At 40.2% G+C, this 20,310-nt stretch overlaps 1 protein-coding gene and 1 long non-coding RNA gene across 2 annotated transcripts in view; one reads left to right on the top strand and one right to left on the bottom strand.

Moving 5' to 3' along the window:
- ANK3 (ankyrin 3) overlaps positions 1-20,310 on the top strand; it is a 335,126-nt gene that overhangs the window by 158,886 nt on the left and 155,930 nt on the right. Inside the window, 3 exon segments of the mRNA XM_082721630.1 lie at positions 10,621-10,719; positions 17,419-17,616; positions 19,433-19,531. Coding sequence (XP_082577756.1) covers positions 10,621-10,719; positions 17,419-17,616; positions 19,433-19,531 — 396 coding nt within the window.
- On the bottom strand, positions 889-6,760 carry LOC309860109. The gene is made up of 3 exons (XR_014309158.1): positions 6,275-6,760; positions 3,831-3,899; positions 889-923 (listed from the first exon to the last, which is right to left on the bottom strand). It is a non-coding gene; the product is annotated as an uncharacterized lncRNA (long non-coding RNA).

Raw genomic sequence — 20,310 nt, 5'->3', positions numbered from 1 at the left:
TTGCCCTGCCTAAAAATAAATCCTTAAAGAAAATATTAAATATTTTATGGTCATAAAATAGTCTCCATCAAAGAGAAAATTCCAATACAATACTTTCTCCTTAGAGTTCCAACATAGACATGTTGATAAAAGCATGTGAAATGATGCAAAATATTCTGTGTTTGAACATTAATCAAGATGAATTTGAAAATATTTATGTCATTTGAAAGTCAATTTTAATTTTTTACATTACAAATATTAAAAGTTAATTCAAATTTATTTGAATTCAAAGAAGCATAATGACATCTAAATGTTGCTATAAACCTTAAAGTGCTCTAAAAAAAATTAGATCTTAATATTTAAAAAAAAAAAAAAAGAAAAGAAAAGAAAGTACAAGTAATCATGAAATGCCCTTAGCTTTCAAAACATGAAAATCGCTTTAAAGGAAAGAATGCTTTTGAGAGTTGCAAAGAGTTCTGAGGACAGGGCGGGAGCACGTTCTCCCACACTGTGTCTGTCTATTTCTTTCTCTCCTAATGATTTCACAGCATATTGGAAACCCCATTTCCCTTACGAAATTAGAGATATAAAGGTATTGGGTACATTTTGGGTACCCCTGAAGCCGGGCTGCCATGAAGAGTCTGTAGAGCAGGCTCAGGACAGGTGTTATTTTCATTAATTGCTGTGGTTCTAAGTGCTGGTGCCCAGCGAGTACTCTACTCTTTGTCCTATTTTCTTGTGATGTAAGTCAGTAATGCTCAGTAACCTTATTTCTTTTAAATAACTCTGCATTCATTAGGCACAAAAAGAACTCAATAGTTATCAACAGTACGTATCGTTAATTATCCTCCTTCCCAAAGGAAAACTAAGATAAATAAATAAGTCATTATTATTTTTTTTTTTAAGTGTCAACTTTAATTTGAATTTTTTCCATGTAACATTTTCTAAGGAAATAGTGTGCGATAGAAACAAATATAAACTGTGATGGCAGAGTGTGTAGAAGTCACATATTCATGTTTTTACTCAACTGTATTAGAATTTTGACTTGAAGTAATGGTAAAAATCATAGATTCTGAAAAAATTGTTTTTAAAACGTGTTTGGAAGGCACTGAAAAGTAATCAAAACTTAGCATAAATTGGAGTGAATTCAACTTTTGGAATAACTAAATATCATGAGATCTCTATTTATAAGGGAGGTACTGTCATACAATTCATGGAGACAGTCACAATGTTACTGTCTTGAGGTTAGAGGATCACGTTTGGAGCTGTAAGAGTGGCTGGATATTCAGGGATGAATCACTGAAAGGAGGGAACCACAAATAAAGCACTGAAGTCAATCTAACAACTCCCCATAATCTTTAGCTGAGCCCCGAACTATGTGTGTTTGCAGGGGAGGGGGTGTTGAAACACCAAGGAGGCCAGAGGGAAATAACAGGTAAAAAAATCGAAAGCTGAGAGGAAAGTTCAGCAGTGCCTGTTGCAAGGAAGACAATCACCACATCAGGGAGGCTTGGTAAACTTCTTTGGCTTTTTATTAACTCTATAAGAACTGCATCTTAGAAGTTATAGCTGTGTCCCAAGTCTAAAGGGATTACTCTTGGAATAAGGACAAAACTGAAACAGACTTGCCGTTGAAAACCTAAAACCATGTCCCTACAAGATCAGAGTCTTTATAGCACATTACTCATAATATCCAGTATTTAATCTAAATTTGACATATAATTTAAAAATTACTAGTACACACAAGAGGAAAAACAAAATCTGGCATGCAGTCCAAAGGAAAAGGTATGTAATAAAAACAAACCCATGGGGCATCTGGGTGGCTCAGTGGGTTAAGCCTCTGCCTTCGGCTCGGGTCATGATCTCAGGGTCCTGGGATAGAGCCCCACATTGGGCTCTCTGCTCAGCAGGGAGCCTGCTTCCTCCTCTCTCTCTGCCTGCCTCTCTGCCTACTTGTGATCTCTGTCTGTCGAATAAATAAATAAAATCTTAAAAAAATAAAATAAAATAACTATGATAAATATTTAGAGAGCTGAAGGAAAAGATAGATAAAATCAATAAGGCAAAAAAAGAAAAAAATTCAGGAGATGTAAAGAAATCTTAAAAAAATAAATCTTAGAACTAAAAAAACAATACCTAATTTTTTTTTTTTTAAATCACTGGATGGGATAAAGAACAGATTGAAGGCAAAGTGAGAAAGAATTGGTGAACTTGAAGTCAAGTTATAAAAATCATCCAAACTGTAGAACGGAAAGCAAAAAGGTTAAAAATCAAGTTAACACCATGTCAACAACTCGTGGAATACTAGCAAGCTGACTACATATATATGATGCAGCCTAAGAAGCAGAGGAGAAAGAGAATGGAGTCGAAAAGATTACCACTTTAATCATGAACTGCAAGCCCTGACCCAGGAGGCACAGCACACCCCATGGAGGATAGATACGAAGAAAACCACACAGAGGCACATCATACCAAAGCTGCTAAATATCAAAGATAGGGAAAGAAATGTAGACAGCCAGAGAACAAGACACATTATAAATGGAAAAATAATGATGAGACTGTAATCAAACTTATTATCTGAAACACTGGAGGTCAGGGGTACCCGGGTGGCTCAGTCATTTAAGCCTCTGCCTTCAGCTCAAGTCATGATCCCAGGGTCCTGCGATCAAGTCCCGCATCGGGCTCCCTGCTTAAGGGTGAGTTTGCTTCTCCCTCTACCCCTGCCCCTGCTCCTGCTTTCTCACTCTTTCAAATAAATAAATAAAATCTTTAAAAGAGAGAAAAAGAAAAGAAACACTGGAGGCCAAAAGGCAATGGAACATTTTTCAGGTACTAAGTGAAAAATATCTGTTAACCTAGAACTTATATCCTATAAACAAATTCATAATAAGAGCAGAATGCAGTTTCAGATAAGCAATACTTGAGAAAACATCAAACCCACACTAAAAGAAATACTAAAGGAAGTTGTTTATTCTGAAGGGAAATGATAGCAAATGGAAATATGGATCTAAAAAATGTAAAGAAAAGTTTGAAGTAATACATAAGCAGATCAACATAGAAAACATTTTTGCTTTTTAGAGATTCTTTAAAATTTGATTAAAGAAAAATATCAATCTATTAGGTTTGTAGTCGACGTTAAATATCTAATATTTATAGCACAAAAGATAAAACTCATAGTGTAAATGGAAATATAGCAGAATTTCATATTATATGTGAAGTTATATAATATTAATTCAATACATCATATATAATATTACTATGTGATACATGATTGATAATATTAGGTAGACTTGTTAAATTAAGGATATATATTGTAATGCCTAGGGCAACCACTAAAAGAAAAAGAAAAAAGATTGATTTAAAAAGCCAAAGGTGGAGATAGCCAATGATATGTGTAATGATTCAGTGATTAGAATACTAAATAATGCTCAGTTAACCCAAAGGAAGACAAAAAGGAGGGACAAAGAACCCACAAAGAACAGAGTGGGAAAATACACAACAAATAGCATAAAGGTGTAGGTTCTAGGCTCAGAGAGAAAGCCATGGTTTTCTAAGCAGAGAGAACAACAGAAGGATTTTGCCTTATTTTAGTTTAATTTAAACATACAGAATGAATGACAGGGACAGCAAGGAAGGGAATTAGGAAGAGATACTTCTCTCTCCTATACATAAATGGCAGAAATGAATTCTAGGTCATGAAAGGAGATTGTTTGACAGTAGAGGGAATCCGATTCCTCAGCTGGAGGCAAGGCGAAGTATAAATTAAGAGTCCAGCCATTGTTTGTGTGTGACCTCGAGTAGGTTCCGTGACCTTGAGTAGGTACCTCCACCCTCTGGAGGAGCTTTCTTACCTGTAAGTGGAACTCTGGTGTCTTTCTCATGAGTTGTAAAGATTCAGTAAGTTCACAAGTACAGTGTGCCTGTAACAACAGGGGTTTTTCAAAAAATGGTATAACACTCCCTCCTTGGTCAAATCTGTACCACTGAACACACATACAATGAGGATACAGTCAGAAGTTTTGGTAAAGAATACAGATCTGAGAAGAGCATTACTGTTGGACAGCAGTTGCTGCCCTTTGACTTCTCTCTGACTGTGTTACAGCTCTCCCCTCCTGGAGAAGTACCTGCTTTGTGTTTCATTGTTTCCAGTTTTCGGTGAAATATACATCCTCTTTTACATCCCTGCTATAGGAAAAGAGTTCTCTCTGCTTGATTTCCTTTTTCTTCTCTAGAGTGAGATTTATTTATTTATTGCTTAGAGAGAAGGAAAGAAAGGAACCTACAGAATACATGTCAAAAGAAATGTACATTTTAAAAATTATTTCCCAAATCAAGAATTAGTATCACTTCAGTATTGGCTTTGAACAAGTTCAGCCTGTTAAGAACATATTCTGGGTGCAGTGTTCTCAGAAGTGATGCCTTCATGTCCTGCTCCATGCTTTTTGGCAAAAACAGGACCCGAAAGAAAGCCTTTTTGACCTTCGAGTGTGCAAGGTTTTGCTCTCAGGCTAACACGAGAGAGCATTTTGTCCAGCCAGTAAGGCACAGTTTCCCACCTCAGTAATAAGATTACTGTCACCGAGGTGAAATATGAGATCTGGATGAGCCAGTTGGCTTTGCTTCAGAATTCTCCCCAAGGGAATACTTGTTCATTATGTTAGTGCTTTAAAAATCAGGGGAATTGGGGGAAAAAAAAAAAAAAACTAACCCCATGCAATTTCCCTTCTCTCCCATAACGTTACTATGGCAACTCAGCATCCCTCTCTCTCTCTGCTATCCAAGCGCACATGCCGCCATTCGTGAGACTGAGACGGCCTCCCTGGTGCCCCGGGAATTGCCTTTGTCAAGCATTTGCCATCCAGAAGCCGGCACTTTCATATGCAACTGAGGAACTGCTTTTTGGTCCCAGACCCATTCTAAGTGACACTGTGCTGGGAGTAGGTTAGATTCCTCATTTTGTATTGGGAAAAAAGCACTGCTCTAGTTTCAGGGAAAGGAGTACACCGGATCGCCGCTGTGTTCCAAACCACGGGATCCACAGGAGCTCCCTTTGTTAAGCTTGTAGTATTCTAAGTAAGAGGAAAATATCTTATTTAGAACAACTCCTCTGATATTTTGCTTACTCTGAGAGTGAGAAAGACTCGTCAGTATTTTGTCACATTTAAAATCTTTTTTTTTTTTAATTGAGAGTTTTATTTTTCTGGAAAGAAAGACAAAGTATAGCACTCCCGAAGTACAAGGTAAATCTAGACAAAAAGGATAACAAGGAAAGGGATTTTTAACCAGCTAACTAGAAAACCTTTTTTGAAAGACTAGTGCCCAAACCCATTTACCTGATCTCTCCATGCGTTCATTCACTCATTTCCATTAAGCCACTTTCACGGATACAGTACTGAGTAACCCTCCCTGTGACGGTCAAATATCCCTTAAACTAAGTGGCCTTGTGCTCAGAAGCAGACTCGTTGAAAGGATAATGCCTGTTCACAAAGGACTAAGACTCAACCAAAAGTTCGAGGTTCCTCAAAAGAAGTACAGATAAAATAAGGCAGATGCCCTGCAAATGGGATGCTTATGTCCAGTTTTGGAAAAACCTCGTAAGAACACAGGACTTTCAAACGGTATACGCTGGGATCTTGGAGAAAGTGGGAAGGGGAGTCCGTGCAGGTACCCCGTGTGGGCAATGCAGAGAAGCAAGAAGACAAAGAGCTACAGAGGGTTTGTGGACCAGGTGGGAAGGAGGGGCACTCGGGGAAGGCTGTCCCTCTTAACCCAGGGAACTGAGGCTTGGCCGGGGAATGAGTGGCAGTCATGGATGGTCCCCAAACACAGGGCTCCAGAAACGTGAATGATAAACCTCACCCATTTCAAAGCAAAAGAAATTAGTTTGAAATTTAAATTTTTTAAAAGACCATTTATTTGAGAAAGATAGCACAAGAGAGGGGAAGGGCAGAGGGAGGAGAAGCAGGCTCCCCGCTGAGCAGAGAGCCTGACACAGGCTGGATCCCAGGACCCTGGGATCATGATCTGAGCCAAAAGGCAGCTGCTTCAGCTACTGAGCCACCCAGGTGCCCTGGAAATTTAAATATTTAATTTTTGTCCAAAATATCGGTATTAAGTCAACTCAGTGCTGGCTAATTTTCCTTTTTTTTTTTAAACTGAACTAAGTGTGAAGCAGTACATGGCAGATACCCTTCAGTCTCACTGCAGGCTGGCCGGGCAGCTGTGTTCTTTGTCACCATAAATGCTGTGACGCTGAAGACCTTGCATTAACTCTGGGCACCAGCTCTCCACTGACCTGTGAATGTCCCCGCAGCCAGGCCGGGCAGTCATGACATCTTGTACAGCTCCCTGATGAGGCAGCTCTCCGGCCGGGTTCCTGGCTGTTTGAAGTCCTGCACTTTTGAAAAGTTGCAGAGCAAATTTGCAGAAGATCCAAAGGAGTCAGCTACTCACGATCAATGTTAAAAATACTGCAAGTCAAACAAAGTCCAGTTGGAAAGAGCGGTGCTTCAGGTCGATCACTGCAGTTAGCTGGGAACTGAAGATCTCAACCCTGGGGAAGCAGCTGACTTGATGATTGAAACCAGGTGGTAATAGGAACAATGGCTGGGGACAATGGCACTTCACTGCTCTTGCGCTGATGAAAAAATTACCTTCCCCAGCCGCATCTCTGGAGTCGATGAGTTTTTAATAAATAAACACCAGAGATCAGAGGCAGCAGCTGCAGAATGTAGATAAAAGGAAGGTTCAGGGTGGCTGGAAGTTTGAGCCAAGGGGCTTTGTCGTAGTAACTCCTCCCAAGACGTGCCTTGTCTGTTCCGCACCGTCTGGCCTAGCTCTGCCGTCAGCCTGTGCCGCCTTGGATGCGTCACTGAACCTGTTGGAACCCTTCGAGTCTTCATGTATCACATGAAGATTGTGCCTTCTGTATCAGGGTAGTTGTGAGGATCAGATGGTTTCAAGCTTGGATTGGCTTCACAGTGATCTAAGAGAAGAGAAAAGGTCAGGGACACGAAGGGAAAAGCCTGATCAGGAAGGTGACGGGTGATGGCTAACGCCGAGCACCGCACACCAGAGGCTCGTTACCCCATTCAGTCTGCTTTAGTCTGAAATAGGTTTGAAATTTTCCATAATTAAAACTTAAAAAAAAATGAAACGGGCAAACATGTACGTCTGTAAGGAACAGTATGTTTCAAAGGATCGAGGAGTCGAGGTTTTGCACTTAACAAGCCAGACACTTTGCGTTCAGTGTGTAGGAGTTTGTTTGGGGGAAGGTAATCTTCAAGGATAAATGAGTTGGGCTAAAAGAATTATGTTTTCTGTGTGACCTTAGTTTGAACACGTCTGCACGTATTCTGTCACCTCTTGGGTCTTAGAATCTACTTATGCGAAAATGAAAGAAACAGATTTGACCTTTCAGTTCATAAAAGACAATATAAAAGGGTCTGTGTGGTATGTTTCTGTGTGTGTGGTAGAGGATAGAGGTAATTATTATTTCTCCTTCAGATATTTTCAGATTTTACATTATTGGGAAGACCCTTGGACATTATAGTGATTTTTATTTTTTTATCTGTTTTTATTAGCAAAATGCTGTTTCCAACTTCAAAGTCTATACATTGCTTTACTTTGGTTTATAAGAGCAAATGTTTTAAATCAGCATAAAAGGCAGAATGCTTTCATGCTCACAGCATGATCAAATGAAGTCATGCAATGCTTGTGATTCAAATTTCATTTTTTAAGGACTTAATTCTTGGATGTGGCTGGTAGGTTAGAAATAGGATTGTACCTCACCAAATATACATTAGGATAATTACGGTTATTTTCAAGATCTGCTCATACAATCTAGAAGTGATTTGAACACACTGAATTACATTCTGATGTACCTTAAATTGTAACTGTCTTTTGGGTAGGCATTGTCAACCGTGGGAATCTTCAAGTTGGGGAACACGTAAGGTGGGTGTGTAAAAACTCTCCCTAGAGTTTGGGGCCACTTAGATAGTTTTGAGTGAATAATTTTCCACTCCTCAGTTCCCGGGCTTTCCCACCAAACATGTAGTACAACAGCCCTTCTACGTTAGCACTAAAGAAAGACCTAACTAACTCTCACACACCTGGCCCCAGGGTGCAAAACCTGGGGAAAAAGGGGGACAGAGTTGAGCAAGGCAAAGAGTTCAGGATATCAGTGTCATGTTCACAATGGTGTGACTCTAATGACTGAGCAACAGTTTATTCCGCTCATTGGGTGGTTAGAAATCTTGCTGCTGCTGCTGCTAACAAAAATGAAGGACCTAAAGGAGTTGTATTATGATGCATCATTGAAAAAAATCTTCACCGTGTAGGTGATTTTGGCATGTAATTCAGGAGTTCAAAGAACTAGTGACACTGCTTTAACAAAGTCCATCTACTTACTTATGCAGAGGAGATGTCTCAGCACTAACATTGATAAAAACAAACATTGGGATGGTGTTTGTACCAAAAATAATAAAATGCCTGGGGATAAACTTAACCAAGAAGGTGAAAGAGCTGTACTCTGAAAACTATAGAACACGGATGAAATAAATTGAAGATGATACAAATAAATGGAAAGATATTCCATGCTCATGGATTGAAAGAACAAATATTGTTAAAATGTCCATATTACCCAAAGCAATCTACAGGTTTAATGCAGTCCCTATCAAAATACCAACAGCATTTTTGACTAGAGCAAACAATCCTAACATTTGTCCAGAACCACAAAAGACCTCAAATAGCCAAAATAATATTGGAAAAGAAAAATGGAAGCATCACAATCCCAGATTTCAAGATATTCTACAAAGCTGTAGTAATCACAACAGTATGATACTGGCACCAAAATAGACACATATATCAATGGAACAGAACAGAGAGCCCAGAAATAACCCGTAATTATATGGTCAATTCATCTTTGACAAAGAAGGCGAGAATATGCAATGGGAAAAATCTCTTCAACAAGTAGTGTTGGAAAAACCAGACAGCTACATACAGAAGAATGATCCTGGACTACTTTCTTATACCAGACACAGAAATAAACTCAAAAATTAAGGACATAAATGTGAGACCTGGAACCATGGAAACCTGGAAGAGAGCAATAATTTCTCTGACATTGCATAACAACAGTTTTCTAGATCCATCACCTGGGAAAGGAAAACAAGAGCAAAAATAAACTGTTGGAACTTCATCAAAATAACAAGCTTCTGCATAGAAAAGTAAACAATAAAACTAAAAGTCAATCTAATGAATGGGAGAAAATGTAAATGACACCTCTGATCAAGGATTAGTATCCAAAATATACAAAGAATTTATACCTCAACACCAGAAAACAAATAATACAATTTAAAAATGAGAGAAGACATGAACAGACATTTCTACAAAGAGGACATCCAGTTGGCCAACAGACACATGAAAAGATGTCCAACATCACTCATCATCAGGAAAATGCTAATCAAAACTAAAATAAGGGGCACCTGGGTGGCTCAGTGGGTTAAGCCGCTACCTTCGGCTCTCACACCTGTTAGAATGGCAATAATCGAAAACACAAAAAGTTGGTGAGGGTGTGGAGGAAAAGAAACCTTCGACACTGTTGGTGGGAATGCAGACTGTTGCAGCCACTCTGGAAAACTGTAGCATTTCCTCAAGAGGTTAAAAATAGAGCTATCCTATGACTCAGCAGTTTTACTACTAGATGTTTACCCCGAAGATACAAATGTAAAGATCCAAAGAGGCACATGCACCTCAATATTCATAGCAGCAATGTCCACAAGAGTCAAACTATGGAAAGAACCTCGATGTCGGTTGACCGATGAATCGATAAAGAAGATGTGGTCCATATATACAATGGAATATTACTGAGCCATCAGAAAGGATGAATACTTAGCATTTACATTGAGATGGATGGAACTGGAGGGTATTATGCTGAGGGAAATAATTCAGTCAGAGAAAGACATTTATCATTTGGTTTCACTCATATGTGAAATATAAGAAATAGTGCAGTGGATCACAGGAAAAGGGAGGGAAAACTGAATGGGAAGCAACCCAACAGGGAGACAAACCATGAGAAATTGTTAACTATAGGAGAAAAACTGAGGGTTGCTGGAGGGGCGGTGGGTGAGGGATGGGGTAGTTGGATGTTAAGGAGGGCACGTGATGTGATGAGAGTGGGAGTTACATGCAACTCATGAGTTACTGAACTCTACATTTGAAACTAATGATGGACTGTATGTTGGCTAATTGAACTTAAATTTAAAAGAAAATAAAATGAGGTTGATCTTTAAAAAAAACAAATTTTTATAATAAAAGTTTATTTTTTTACTTTTTTTAAATGGTGGCTCTCAAATTACTTATGGTAGGTCAATTCCATTGGATATGGAAAGAGTAGGGAAACAATCGTATTTTTAATGGTGAGTATTCTAATATGTGGGAAATTATGCATTTTTCAACTGCTTAAACTTTTGAAAAATTTAGTTTTCTACTTAGGAATAGGAAATTATTTTGAGATATGTGAGTAAATGTTTGAAAGTCCCAGGTCCACAACATGTTGGAAGTCGCACCAAATCCTGAAGAAAGACACTGCATTTATGGAGTTTCCCATCAAATCTAACTGAAGATGTTGCCTTTGTTCCTCAGGACGGTCTGACGCCCCTGCACTGTGGAGCAAGGAGCGGCCATGAGCAGGTGGTGGAAATGCTGCTCGACCGAGCGGCCCCCATTCTTTCAAAAACCAAGGTAATTTCTTCCCAAGTTTTTGGACGTGGACTGTATTTCACTTTGCATACCTTTACTGCCTGTTGAGCTTATTTAACTGCCTTTGAATCATAGAAAAATGATACCATTCCAATGTAGCAGTGAAGAGTAGTTCAGATCTTGGAGAACCTTAACATTAGTTTGGGTTTATGAAGCCTTTCGATGGAGTGCGCCCTGCCACAAAGTCGTCTTTGTGCGTGTTGCTTGTTTTTGCTTTATTTTGGGAACACTCACTGCTTGATCTTACTCTGTGAAATTTTCATAGCTCATCAATCATTGTTTATTTGTGAAAGAAAATATAAGATCTATAGTCTCGGAAGTCTGGGGACTGGCTCTCTTTGTCCCGCCCTTTGGTTTATTTCTTGAGGGTTTACAGATTATTAAAGGGGATATGGTTTAACTGATAAAGGCTGGAAACTTTGGAACGATGGCATCTTGCTTGAGTCTTTGGCAAAGTTGACATATGCAAAAAGAATGCATGGTGATTGCCTCAAAATGAATGTCTTACAGAATGTCTTCTGGATTTTTATGATAAAGCCTTTGGCACTATTTAATAAGAGAATATTTATAAATAAATTTTGAAACATACGGAATACCTGAGTCCCATAATTTTTGTTAATCTGATCAGTGATACGTGGAAACTGCATTAAGCTTTATAAAGAGCCTTACTTCTAAATGTCATCAAAACAACAAAAACACATGTTACTCCTGTGTGCAAGTACTCTGGTCGGTGTTTCCTCAACAGTCCTAGTGGAGATGCACGAGGTTCCAGGTGGTCTGAACAATTCCGTCACTCATTTGGAAGGCAGCTATGCTCACCACTATACCACCAACGCCCGTCATTCATTTGAAATGTAGGGTTTACATTAGTAACCAAGTGAGGTGTTACCAACAGTATGAAACAGCCACAGTATTTCATTATATGTGATGACACCTTGACCTTTTGAGGGCTTCTCATCTAAGGCCTTCTGGCTCTGCTTTGTCCTTTCAAGAAGTCTGTATTTATCTTTTCTCCACCTCTACTGCTTTCTTCTGAGTCACCTCACCACTAACTGGAGCCTTACACCAGCTTCCTTACTGGTGCCTCCATCCTGCCATGGTCCTCTCCAGCCCCATTCCCAATCCACAACAGTCAATGTAGCCAGATCACGTCAACCACACCGTGTCACCTCCTGCCTAAAGACCCTTGTTCTCTTCAAAATTAATTTTCATTTCATCAAAACAATAAGGCATAGCTAAAAATAAAATTGCTGTCTCCGTCTTTTCTCCCTTTTGTTCCTCTCATTGTTTTTTCTTTCTTTCCAAGATATTTCCTTGATTTTTTTTCTTCTGTGCTTATAATGGGCAAGAACATTTTCTTGTTCTCTGATAACTTCTTTGCTTAAAGCATCCAGTTCTTGTTTAATGGATGCGATATAGTCTATTACCTTTCTGAGAACACCCCAGATTTTAATTTTTTCCTGCCTCTCTTCTGTCTCTTATTCCTCACAATATCTTTTTTCTCTGTGTTGGTTTTATCTCTCTCTTTCATGTTGAGGTTTCCCACCATCAGTGTCAGGCACTAACATTTGAGTGGAAACTCCATGCGAGTGTAGGCAGGACTCCACTGGTGGTGAGCCGTACACGTCCCCCCATGTCACGGTTAATTGCCCTTTTTTTCTGGCAAGTTCAGTTATTTTGAGAGACGAATCTGCTAATGTTTTACAGTGTAGAATCTGTGTCAGTACATTCCGAGTAAGAAAAAAAAAAGAGGGGGCTGTTATTCTCCTAGTTCTCTATGCATACATCAATCATGGTAGTGATAACAAATACTTACGTGGTATCCAAGCACTTTTCATATATGGACCCACTGAATCCTCACAATGAGGCACCAGTTTTACTCTTAGGCCCTTTTTATAGATGAGGCAACTGAGACCCAAAGGGTTAAAATAACTTTCTCAAGAGAGCTCAGCTCATGTCAGAACAAGGATTTGAACGCAGGCAGTCTAACTGGAGAGACCACACTCTTGACACCCATGCCAGCCTTCCTTTTTCTGTGAGCACCTGGTATCACTCCAGAGCCTCACCACTGCCACTGCCCAGGCTCCTGCTTCCAGAATCGCTCTGCTTCAGTTTCTCCAGAAACTAAACTCCTGATTTCCTGAGAAGGACAAGGGGAAAATCCTTTTGCTTTGCTAGGTCCGAAGGACCTAGAAACCTGACCGCTCCATACACAGGTGAGCCAATCCTGCTTTTGACTCCAGGCCTCATCTTTATCTTCCAAGTTGTGTCGTGCTTCCATCTGCCCTGCCTTTGGGGCATCTAAGAAATCAATCACCTGTCTTTATTTTACCCAGTGGGTTGGAGCCACATCATTGAGCCTATTGTGTACATCTTTTTCCAGTTCTGTATTCAGTGACATCATATTGATGGCTCGAAATCAGTCATAGTGGGGTTCTTCACACCATGGGGATTGGCAAATGTCACATATTGGGGTTTTTCTTTTTTTCTTTTCTTTAAAATATTTTATTTACTTATTTGACAGAGAGAGAGATCAGAATTAGGCAGAGAGGCAGGAAGAGAGAGAGGGGGAAGCAGGCTCCTCACTAACCAGAGAGCCCGATGCAGGGCCCGATCCCAGGACCCTGAGATCATGACCCAAGCTGAAGGCAGAGGCTCAACCCACTAAGCCAAACCAGGTGCCCCAGAGTTTTTCTTTTTCAAAGAGCTGTAGTTATTAAACATTAACCAATAACACCGCTGATGTACCCCTCCACAGACGCTTAGCATTCTACCTTCTCTCTTCTGCTGGATGTGTTAACACACTAAACCCTCTTTTGACATTCTACAATGTATAGACATCACACCTCTGTTTTTATTTCCTTTCCTGTGTGTTTTGGGGGTGTGTGCATACATGCCCTTGTGGAATTTATCTTTTAAATTGCTTCAGAGTTTGGGAAAGGATGGATGCGTATAGGTCACATCTACCATGTTTGTTCAGAAGTAGCCTCCTGCCCTAATAAATTCCTGATCAGCATCTGACCACCTCCCTGCCTTTCCTCTTGTTCTGCTCCCTAGCATCTTCCAGCCAGCTGGCCTGCTTCCACTTTCCAGAACGCACCAGGTTTACCCTCGTGTCCTGTGCCCCTACATGGAGTTCCCTCAGCTTGTCCCAGATCTCTGCCGTCTCTACCCATTTTCTGACTCCAGTGTTTTGTTCTCACAGAGGCTTCCTTGTTAGCTTCTCTTCCTGTATACTTATCTCTCTCCTTGGTAGAATGAAAGCAAGGACTTTGCCTCCTTCGGTGTGGTATCCCAGGCCCCTAAATTAGTGTCTGGCCCATAGTAGACCTCCCAGAAACATTTCCTGAATGAATTTTAAGTGAATGAATGCGTTTCTGACTTTAAGGCCATCTGTCTAATTCCTCAAGGCTTTCATCTTTCTGAGCTAAGGAAAGCCGTCCGTGTTGGAACTGTATGTTCAGCTTTACGAGGGGGCAGTCTGTGAGAAGACCCCTCTTCCTAGGGCAGAAGGTCTTTACATTCTTCTCCTCCTTCTCCAATGCCCTATAACTTACCTACTCATATATTGTTATTTTGTGTATCGTTAGAGAATTTTCTTCTTACCTACTTTCAATGTAATACGTACTCTGTTACCATAAGAGGATCTTTGTTTACTCCAGTAACAAGATGTTGGACAAGGACTTATAAACCCAAATAGTTACCTCCCTGAGGTATCAGAGAGCTTCCAGAAAGAAATCACACTGAACTTTAGATCACTCCTTTCTTTTATTCTGAAAAGTAATCCAGTCTATTTCCAGCTTGGAATTGCGAGCTTAAATCAAGCTAGGTGTATTTATTGTGATTTCTCTGTTTGGTTTGAAGTATTGTGATTTCCCTCAATATGCCCATATTTTGCAGCTTGTAATACAGTTGGGTTGTAAAAATTTTTTTTAACGTCTATATAGCATATTAGCACAGTGTCTGTAAATAGTGGGGCTTTGTGACAGAATGGGGCTCAAAGCCTAGGTTTTCTATTTATAAATTGTTACCTTGATTTATTTAACTTATTTAGACTTAATTTCCATATCTGTAAAATTGCAGAAATGGTATTGAGAATTTTCTTCTTTCGTTGGCCCTGCCTCCCATCTCTACTCTCCACGACTATCATTTGATCTCTGAGATTTTGTTTCTTTGTTTACTTCACCATTCAGAACATAAAGCAAAGGAATGTCTTGGCAGGGAGGAAAGGAGATGTACATGTGCTCGTGGGTGGCAGGATCTCAAATGAGAAGCATCCCCATCCTTTGTTGCATGTTAGTGTCTACTTCGATTTAGAATGTTAGAGTGGAATTTTTTAGGCAAAAATATTCTTTTTTTAAAAGATTTTATTTATTTATTTGACGGAGAGAGAGAGAGAGCACAAGTAGGCAGAGAGGCAGGTGTGGGGGGGGGGGTGGAGGAAGCAGGTTCCCCGCTGAGCAGAGAACCAGATGCAGGGCTCCATCCCAGGACCCTGAGATCATGACCTGAGCGAAGACAGAGGCTTAACCCACTGAGCCACCCAGACACCCCTAGGCAGAAATATTCTGATTGACCATGTATGAAGTCTTTAAAGTTACATGAATATTTATTTTTCTATATATGCCGCACAATCTGGGGAAATTATAATCCATGAAATTTTACTTGCAAGGAGCACAACTAGTGTTGCATTGAAATATATCACAGTGAGTGAATGGTACCATGAGGGCAGCTAGAGGAAGGCTTGCACTGTTTCTATCTTGATCTACTATTTTATGTCATTAATAGATAAATTACGGGAAATAACTTGGCCCAGAGGATTCAGAAATCCCGGAGTCATCAGTGCCTATTTAATACATCATTATTTTCAAAGTTCACCGATGACACATGTTTTGGAAACTGAATTTGCACTCGCTTCTTGCCCACCCCCAGATATGTTAAACTATGTTACAGTGATGAACAGAGCCTCTCTTGACAATTGGATTCTCTAGAAATTTCCCAGACTCCTCCACTTTGCCTGCATATTTGAAGGAAGCATGCGTGAAAGGACTGACATCTTAATGCCTTATTTTTGTCTTCACTGGGAAATAAGTACTGGATGCTAAATGTCCTCCAACTTGCTTTTAAGGCTCTACTTACCGTTGAGCCTCTTTATTTCTTCTCACAACTCTTTAAAGAATTTTTGACTTATTCCTACCACACATGATTAACTGTGTCGTTGATCCCAGTTGATTTAAATAGAGGCAGGTGTTAGTTGAGGAGTTGGTCAGTGCCTTGCCTTTCCTCATCACAGACACAGGGGGGCACCAGACTGATGGAAGAGGAAAAATTTCCTTTCTACATTGATAGGAAATGAAATGTGTTGTTTTAGTCAGATCTTTTTTTATTGATCAAATCAATATAAGAATATCAAGTGTTAGTAACTTGTAAGGAAAAAAAAAAAAGCCAGTGTAATGAATTCCAATCTACTTTTGCTTTTTAAAAATTTTTTAAAAATCCTTCTCACTCTTAAATATTAAGAATTCCAGGAATGCCTGGCTGGCTTAGTCCATGGAGCATACAGCTTTTGATCTCAGGATTGTGGTTTCAAGGCCCATTTGGGAATGGAGATTACTTAAAATCTTTTTTTTTTTTTTTTTTTTTAAGATTTTATTTTTTTTTTTTTTATTTGACAGAGAGAGATTACAAGTAGGCAGAGAGGCAGGCAGAGAGAGAGAGGAGGAAGCAGGCTCCCTGTGGAGCAGAGAGCCTGATGCGGGACTCGATCCCAGGACCCTGAGATCATGACCTGAGCCGAAGGCAGTGGCTTAACCCACTGAGCCACCCAGGCGCCCCGAGATTACTTAAAATCTTAAAGAAAAAAAAAAGGAAAGAAAAAAGAAAGAATTTTAGTTCACTGGGGATAAGATAAATAATGGACGTTAGTACAATTCATATTTTTTAAAAAATTAGGCTCCACGTCCAGTGTGGAGCCCAGCACGGGCCTTGAACTCACAACCCCAAGATCAAGACCTGAGCTGAGATCAAGAGTTGAATGTTTAACTGACTGAGCCACCCAGTCACCGCAATTCACACCATGTTTAAAACCAGAAAAGAAATTATCTTGAAAAATTTGTTTTCAACTGATAAAAGAAGTGAGAGGACTAGGTTTAAAAGTAGCTAGAGTTCAAAACAATCATCAAAACCTTTTAAAAAGAGGGTGGCTGGCTGGCTCACTTGGTAGAACATGTGACTTTGATCTTTGATCTTGTGTGTCGTATAGAGTTTACTTAAAATTAAAAGTAATATGACATGTTAACGACTTGGAATTTAGATAATAAAACTTTTTAAAAAGCCTTTTAAAAAAGAAAAGGTGGGGCGCCTGGGTGGCTCAGTGGGTTAAGCCGCTGCCTTCGGCTCAGGTCATGATCTCAGGGTCCTGGGATCGAGTCCCGCATCGGGCTCTCTGCTCGGCAGGGAGCCTGCTTCCCTCTCTCTCTCTGCCTGCCTCTCTGCCTACTAGTGATTTCTCTCTGTCAAATAAATAAATAAAATCTTTAAAAAAAAATAAATAAAAAAGAAGAGGTATTTCTGTGTGAAAAACTAGGTTTTCATCTTCTCATATTTGTGCTGTATTTTATGTTCGGGACATTTGTATTTAAAAGGTAAAACATTAAACTCTGATTTTCTTATGTGTTCCAGAATGGATTGTCTCCATTGCATATGGCCACACAAGGGGATCACTTGAACTGCGTCCAGCTTCTCCTCCAGCATAACGTGCCCGTGGACGACGTCACCAATGACTACCTGACCGCCCTCCACGTGGCTGCCCACTGTGGGCATTACAAAGTCGCCAAGGTCCTCCTGGACAAGAAAGCGAACCCCAATGCCAAAGCCCTGGTGAGTGGCTAAGCCAACAGCTCCAGTCTGTGTTGTCTTGCTGACAACATGCGGCCTCCACGTGAGAAGAGATTACTTTGAGGAGGTAAAAATAGAAGGTCTAGTTAAGTAAAGTGTACTTCCCCTCAACTTTTTTCAAATATCCTTTAAAGAAACAACCTATTTCTGATGTGAACAAGGCCGATGGGGCTAAATCATTAACCTCTTTACGGTCGCACTGGTGAATCTCTTAATATAAATAAGACCCAAAAACTGTAGGTGTAGAAAAGACTGAGGTGATTAGACTTACCTTCCTGAGGGTATAGTTATATTTATATGAATTAAAATTTTTTTCCCAAGATCTAAAAAAATGAGGAAAAGTGGTCAAAAAACTTTCTCTTACCCATCAGTGGTCTAGGAATGTGTGAGCTAAACTTTTGTGTTACGTTTACCATGTAAGCTAACATATGGCCAGTCATCTCCTTTTCCTATTGATAAAAATGAAAATTTGGTCTCATTTGTAGTCTTAACTCCTAAAATGATCTGTTATTTTAACCCCTAGCTGTACTGTAATTTGATTTTCTTGATGAGATAGGGTTTTTGTTGGAAAAATAAATAATCCCAATTTGGTAAGCTGTTTAAATTTAGTTCAGAATAAGCACCCATGTTTAGGAAAAAATCAGTCACCAAATGCTAGGGAAGACATGTAAATTGACTAGCAATTTTAAGGTAAAGGCTGTCATCTGATCAACCGATTTAGAAAGGGTCACTGTTCCTTTCCAACTGGTACTGTCTCCCTGTCCCAATGGACCCCTGCTACTCTGGGGGCAGGAAACATGAGGACTGAGGAGCACTCTGACCCCAGCCTGTCATTGTCACTAAAAGCTTTTACTAAAATAGTATTTCAAAAGCTGTTGACCTGCCCAGTATATCAAGCATATCTTTGAATTCTGAGAAGGGAGGAAAAGAAATTAGCAGTCATGACTCATTTTTCCATACAAGAAAAAAAAAAAAAAGCCTTAAAACAGGGTGTGGACATTCACTCTCATTTTCCTCTGACTTGGAAGATTTCACAACATGTGGAGGTTAGAGCCAGTCATCCTGGGATGGACTATGGCTAGGTAAACGGTCTCAGAGTGGCTGTGGAAACACCTATGGTGACTTGGACCTAAGCTTTTAGAGTGGCCCCTGATACTTTATAGTTCTCTATGGTGACTGAAAAATGCTCTGTGGTCTCAATGATCGAGCGGTATGATTTGGAGCTAATTTGTGAAAAAGCAGACTCCTTTATTAGATGAAATGTGAAACCAAGTGATCCAAATAATGTTGGGTTGTTTCCTGCTTCCTTGGGAGTAAACACCTATTTGAACCCTAAAACTGGAAGGGATGAAAACATTCTAGAACCAGTCTTGTAGTTGTCCTAAAATTCAACAGAGAATGCTGAATGGCATTGGCAGAGTTTGGGCTGTGAGGACAAATGTTTGGGCCCAGCTGTTTTTAGTCTGTATTTGAAATGAGATGGAGGAGGGAGGGACATATTATTTGGAAGAGTGAATTCCAAAATAAAATAATCTAAAAAAACTCATGACCATTTTGCCTCAGCCACCAAGAGGCTGTGACAAAAATTTACTTCCTGTTCGTGATCAGCAGAGTACTGTGGATTTCTAGGAGCAGCTAGACTACCTACGCTTCCAGAGAAGAATCTGCGTTCTGTTTCATCGCGTCATTTACTTCCAAATCCTTACAGAACATCATTTCCCAAACATTTTACCACACTCGGAGGAATTGTATCTTCAAGGAATGTGGTCATGTAGTTCTGTGCCTTTGTCCCTTTCAGAACGGCTTCACTCCTCTTCATATTGCCTGCAAGAAGAATCGAATTAAAGTCATGGAACTCCTTCTGAAACACGGTGCATCCATCCAAGCCGTAACCGAGGTGAGGCGAGGAGGATTTCTAGGCTTCGCCGTGTCACCAGTGTATACCTTCACAGCTGGAGTCCCAGAGCCTTCCTCAGAGAACAGCTAGTTGTGCTGTGTGTGTGATTGCCACTGATGACTGTGTAGATCCTTCACCCCAGGGGCTGCCCATCCGGAGGAGAATAGACAGGAGTCTGGGGGGTGGGTACAAACACATCATCCAAAACACATGCTTCATGCTTAGGGGTGAGTGGTACCATCAACGAAAGCGTAATTTTCATGAAATCCTGTCATGCAGTACTCCTCAGTGGGAGCGATTTTGCCCCCCAGGGGGCAGCTGACAACGTCTGGAGGTATTTTCAGTTGTGACAGCCACATGGTGCTACTAGAAGCCAGTGCCAATGAATAGCTGACAGTGTATACAGGCCAGCCTTCTACAACAATGAATTATCTGGTGCATAATGTCAACTTTGCCAAGGTGGAGAAACTCTGTATACTCGAACCTCCAGGTGTTTGTAAACTGAACACTTCTCTCTCCCAAAATTCAGAATGAACGACACACAGAGTTGCTGAAGTTAATAAAGGACTAGCTCTAGGTTTCTTTTGTACAAACTGACATGGAACTCAGAGGAATGTTCCACCAGGACCAGTGCTGAGCCTGCAAGACAGCAAACCAGGCTCGGCCACCCGTGGCCCCTCTGGACTCTCCTTCCCTACTCCAGCCCCAGCACTCTGGTCTCCCTAGATGCCAGCCATGACACTTCCCTAGACTGGACACCCTTTCATTCACCTCCCTAT

This window comes from Mustela nivalis (assembly GCF_964662115.1).
Source record: "Mustela nivalis genome assembly, chromosome: 2".
In the NCBI taxonomy this organism is placed as follows: domain Eukaryota; kingdom Metazoa; phylum Chordata; class Mammalia; order Carnivora; family Mustelidae; genus Mustela; species Mustela nivalis.
This window is presented reverse-complemented; position numbering and strand designations above follow the sequence as displayed.